This window comes from Poecilia formosa, unplaced genomic scaffold (assembly GCF_000485575.1).
Source record: "Poecilia formosa unplaced genomic scaffold, Poecilia_formosa-5.1.2 Scaffold420, whole genome shotgun sequence".
Taxonomy (NCBI): domain Eukaryota; kingdom Metazoa; phylum Chordata; class Actinopteri; order Cyprinodontiformes; family Poeciliidae; genus Poecilia; species Poecilia formosa.
In genome coordinates this window covers 64,263-68,918 of record NW_006800359.1, presented here as the reverse complement: position 1 = coordinate 68,918, position 4,656 = coordinate 64,263, and the positions used below count along the sequence as shown (strand labels likewise).

The 4,656-nt window shown below is 49.0% G+C and overlaps 1 protein-coding gene across 1 annotated transcript in view; it reads right to left on the bottom strand.

Moving 5' to 3' along the window:
* Positions 1 to 1,464: 1,464 nt before the first annotated feature.
* Positions 1,465 to 4,656, bottom strand: part of tg (thyroglobulin) — a 29,978-nt gene continuing 26,786 nt past the window's right edge. Inside the window, exons 43-50 of the mRNA XM_016663425.1 lie at positions 4,155 to 4,339; positions 3,429 to 3,602; positions 3,221 to 3,355; positions 2,893 to 3,080; positions 2,219 to 2,323; positions 1,994 to 2,134; positions 1,744 to 1,922; positions 1,465 to 1,668 (exon numbers count right to left, since the gene is read on the bottom strand). Coding sequence (XP_016518911.1) covers positions 1,577 to 1,668; positions 1,744 to 1,922; positions 1,994 to 2,134; positions 2,219 to 2,323; positions 2,893 to 3,080; positions 3,221 to 3,355; positions 3,429 to 3,602; positions 4,155 to 4,339 — 1,199 coding nt within the window. The 3' untranslated portion in view covers positions 1,465 to 1,576. The remainder of the gene's footprint in view (positions 1,669 to 1,743; positions 1,923 to 1,993; positions 2,135 to 2,218; positions 2,324 to 2,892; positions 3,081 to 3,220; positions 3,356 to 3,428; positions 3,603 to 4,154; positions 4,340 to 4,656) is intronic.

Sequence of the window (4,656 nt, the reverse complement as noted above, 5' to 3'; positions counted from 1 at the left end):
GGATGGATGGATGGATGGATGGATGGATGGATGGATGGATGGATGGATGGATGGATGGATGGATGGATGGCACTTCCTGTTTACCGATTCTGTTCAGTACTTTCATGGACAGAATCCATGAAAGCCAATCAGAGCCGTTCAACATTTAGCATGTTGAATGATATGTGCTTTCCCTCTTGTTACTCCTTCAGCATGTTGTGATCATATGAGAATCATTTTCATATGTCAGTCTGCTGCTTTCAGCTCCTCACAACGAGCTGTTTTATGGTCTCTGTCTCTTTAAATTCTACTGTGCTGCTGCTGGCCACGCCCCCTCAACTCAATGTTTACTCTCAGTTAGGAAAATGGCTGCAAACAGAAGCACAGTTATACACCATACATGTATGAAAAGCAGAAGAGGAACCTCTGCACAACCAACAAGAATGCAGAAAGTGGTTTCTGGATGGTTAGTCAACCACTAAATGTTTGCAGCCATTGTAGAGCCAGAAAACCAGATGACCAAATGTGCTAGAGCTCAGCTTGGATAATTGGATGGGCTTCGCTGTGGTTGCTAGGTAACGCTGCAGCACTCATTAATTGGGAAGTTTTTAAAATGGTTGTTTTGCCAAAACATGGCTGAGTGTTTCTTTAAGTGCTTAGATTGCTTTTAGAAGCTGTTAAGATCCAAATGTAAGGGTGCATTGCATTCACATCAGCCCTGTCCAGTCGCTTCAATCCAGCTCCAGTCTATTTGCCTAGTCAAAGTCTGGTTCGTTTAGTCAGGTGTGAATGCTAACCGACCTCTGACCTCTGGTCCTCCAAACCTCGGTTTGGGTTCAGATGAAGTGATCTCTGGTTTGGTTTGAATGTGAACGCCAAGCGGACTGGAGAGACCGCTCCAAAAGCAGGAAGTGAACTACAGAGCAGGGCATTCTGGATAAATGCAACCAAAGCTAACATACTAGCCTAGTGCTAGCAGCAGAAATGGCTCCTGGCCTTCAGCCAAAGACTAAAGAGAAATCCTCCAACCACTAAAATCTGACGCCTCCATCTTGTTTCCACCTGGTGAAGGAGGAAGTTGCTCTCAGTGTCTTCAGAGGTTTTTGTGTCGTTACCTTCAGTGGTCCTTGGTGCAGCGCCCCCACAGGCCAGGAGGGGAACAGGTTGGTTTGACTCAGAACCACAGAAGCTGGAGGTGGAGCAGATGGTCTGGGTCCAGTAGAACCGGGTTGACAGGACCATCAGGAGGGAAACATGCAAAATGTTTGAATTTGAATGAGTGAGAACCAAAAACATGAGGGAGAATGTTGTTGATCGGGTTCTGGTGTTGTCCTGACCCGGTCAGGAAGAGTCGGTCCACACGGAACCAACATACTATCAAATATAAAACATATGTTTAAATTGTATTCAGTGACTGGACACCAACCAGGGGAAAGGATTTAATTTAACAGAGTTTATGGAAACAAATCACTCACTGGACTGCAATCAGTTTTAGATGCTTTTATTGATTATTGGGAACAAAATGATCAGCAGAAACTCATGAATCAAAGTGCATTATGGGAAATGTGGTGTGAGGGTTTCCATGTTGATGATGTCATCAGTTGTAGGCGTCCTTGTTGGTCTGTGATTGGCTGGATGGTGCAGCCAATGGGAGCTCAGGGATCTGGACAGGCTCCGCCCCCAAGTCACCTGCAGAGAAGATCAGAAAGGTAAAAGCAGAAGAAGAAATGATCTGAACCCTGCAGACGTTCTAGCAGAACCGACCCGTCTTACTGGTCAGTCTGGTTCCCAGTTCCCTCCAGAAGGAGCAGGCGTTCTGCCTCAGGCCCTGCTGATGCTGGAGGGCGGGGCTTAGCTCCAGGTAGGTGGGCGGAGCCTCAGCGGTGACCGGCTGCCAGCGGGGCAGAACTGACTCCGCCCACACGTGGGACGGGTTTGGGTTCCTGAAACAGAACCAGGAAGAGTCAGCGTGCCTGTGAGCTGCTGGCCGACCCGACCCAGATGTGGTCCTGACCCGGTCCGTATGAAGCTGGAAGCGTAGGTCATCACAGCCAATGAGAGGCGCCGATCAGACGAGGTGAAACGCTGAGAGCTCATTGGCTGGAGGGGAATCCCAAACAGGAACTGAACGTCCAGAGGAACCAAAACATCGGCTCTGTGGAGAAGGAGCAGGAAAAGGCCCGGTTACATGACCCGCACACAGAACAGCTGTTCTGACCCGGTCCTCTCTGCTCCCTACCTGTCCTGAGCGCTGGAGGCGGGCTGGTGGTACTGGAAGATGTTGGTGCCGCTGGCGGCCCAGTGGAGAGCCATCTGCACCGTGGGACAGATGATGAACAGATCTCTGCAGCCAGACACACAGACCGACGGTCATTAGTCCAACTGGCCGGTTCTGCTCTCAGAACCCGGATCAGCCCAGCTGAAGCTGCTTCCTCTGCAAGAACGGTTCTCACTTCTCACCAGAACCAGGCAGCGCTAACTAAAAAGCTAACTGCGCTAACAAAAGCAGTAAAGCCTTAGTTCTGCTAATGCTAAGGGGCTACACTACATATTAATCAGAGGAAGCTAATGCTAAAGCGCTAATTTAAACCATGCTGATGTGTCACTGACACAAAATGAAAACGAGAGAAAACAGAACTGCTGCATAAACTCTTCAAAATAAGAGCATGAGGATAAACAGCCAACAGCCTGAACATCTTAAACTTCAACACATGATGAACTTTATTCAACTCAAAGTTTACTGAGCAGAAACATTAAGTGTGCTAAACATTTACAGAATTATCAAAATGCTAAGCTAAAAATTAGCTTAATCATTGGTGCATTAGTGGAATGGTCCCAACACTGACCTTTGACCTTTATTAACCTGACAGTGTGAAACCTTGTTGTTGGTATTTTGTTTGGCCTGATGGTCACCTGGTGGCGTTGTTGAGCGCTCTGGAGAACAGGTTGTAGCCAGCAGCTGACGGGTCGTGGTCCAGAGAGTAGAACCAGGCCGCCGCGTCCTTCAGCAGCGCGTTTCCCGAGGCTCCGCCCAGAGAACGACTCAGGGCCTCGTAGAACGCAGTCTTTGTGTCGCCTCGACCCTGCAGAGCCTCGAAGTCCTGAGGACACAGTCATGAGACCGCCGCTGAGTCATGAGACCGCCGCTGAGTCATGAGACCGCCGCTGAGTCATGAGACCGCCGCTGAGTCATGAGACCGCCGCTGAGACCATCTCTATAAAAACAGCAGTGACCTCTGACCTTTATCCTGCGTGCTCTGCTGATCAGGCCGTCGTGTTCTGATGTGCCCAGCATCAGGTCCACTCTGTGGAAGGACTCGGACTCGGACCTGCGGACCGGAGCCCAGGCCTGGAACGGACCGCTGACCGCCAGCAGCTGCACCACAAACATACGGGTCAGACATGGAGGAGCCGGAGTGGCAGAACCGCCCGGACCTCAGAACTCTGACCTTCGTCTGAGCCGCGTTCAGCTTGTGAACCGGAGTCGATCTGAGGCATGCCACCATAGGGCCGTCATCAGAGAGGTCAGAGGTCACGCAGCCAAGCTCCCGAGCCAAATCCACGGCTTGACGTCTGCCGGCCGAAGCAGTTTGGACCAAAGATGGAGAGAAAACAGAACCTCCCTGCAGGACGACAGTTAGAGAAGAACATCACACATGTTCAGCAGCCGTCTGGTTTCACTGCACATTAAAGACACAACAGAGATTTTGGTTATTTAGAAGTAGAAGAAAACAATGAATCACCATGTTATTCATTCAACTAATGTCACAGTTTCAAACTATGAAACTGTGACATTAGTTTCACATATTAATATTTGGACATAAATATTTAGCTTTACGTACAAACTAATAATTAGTTAGATAAATCTTTAGCTTGCTACTTAAATATTTAGAAAGAAAGTTAATGTTTAGTTTTGGAGAAAATACTGACCTCTATGAATATTTGAAATTGTTAAAACTTTCTAAATTTATAAATAATAAGGTGAAAATATTACTTCTAAAAATGAACCAATCGTTCATGGAAGCTAAATAACCCAAATTATTTCTGTTAATTGTTAGCAGTAAGTGTGGCAGGCAGGAGGCTGCAGCTCTGAATTCACACACATGTGGTGTGATGCTGCTGCAGCTGCTGCTGCAGCTGTTGATGCAGCTGTTGATGATGCTGCTGCAGCTCACCATCAGGATCATTCTGTGGAACGGAGGCGAAGAGGAGAGCAGAGTCAGGCTGCTGATGTCGGCGCCGCGCCGCTCCGCCCCCACCGTCACGCTCCCGCTGTCTCCGCCCACCAGGGAGATGTGGGCGTGGACCCAGCGCAGCGCCGCCTCCTGGTCCGACAGGCCGTAGTTACCATGGAGACCACCTGTAGTCACCATGGAAACGGGGGGTCAGACAGGTGTGTGTTTGGCTGCCGACCCGTATTGGTGTGTGTGTGTGTGTGCGTTTGTTTGTAATACCTTGTGGGGACAATTTTCCTGACATATACTACGTTGTGGGGACCGGAGCCTGGTCCCCACGAGGGGAAACCCTGTTTTTGGGTCAGGGGTCAGAGTTAGGGCTAAGGTATGAATTGAGTTTTGGTTGGTTAGGGTTAGGAAAAGGGTAAAGGTGGTTTAGGCTGTAGAAATGAATGGAAGTCAATGGAAAGTCCCCACAAATGAAGCAAAACAAACATGTGTG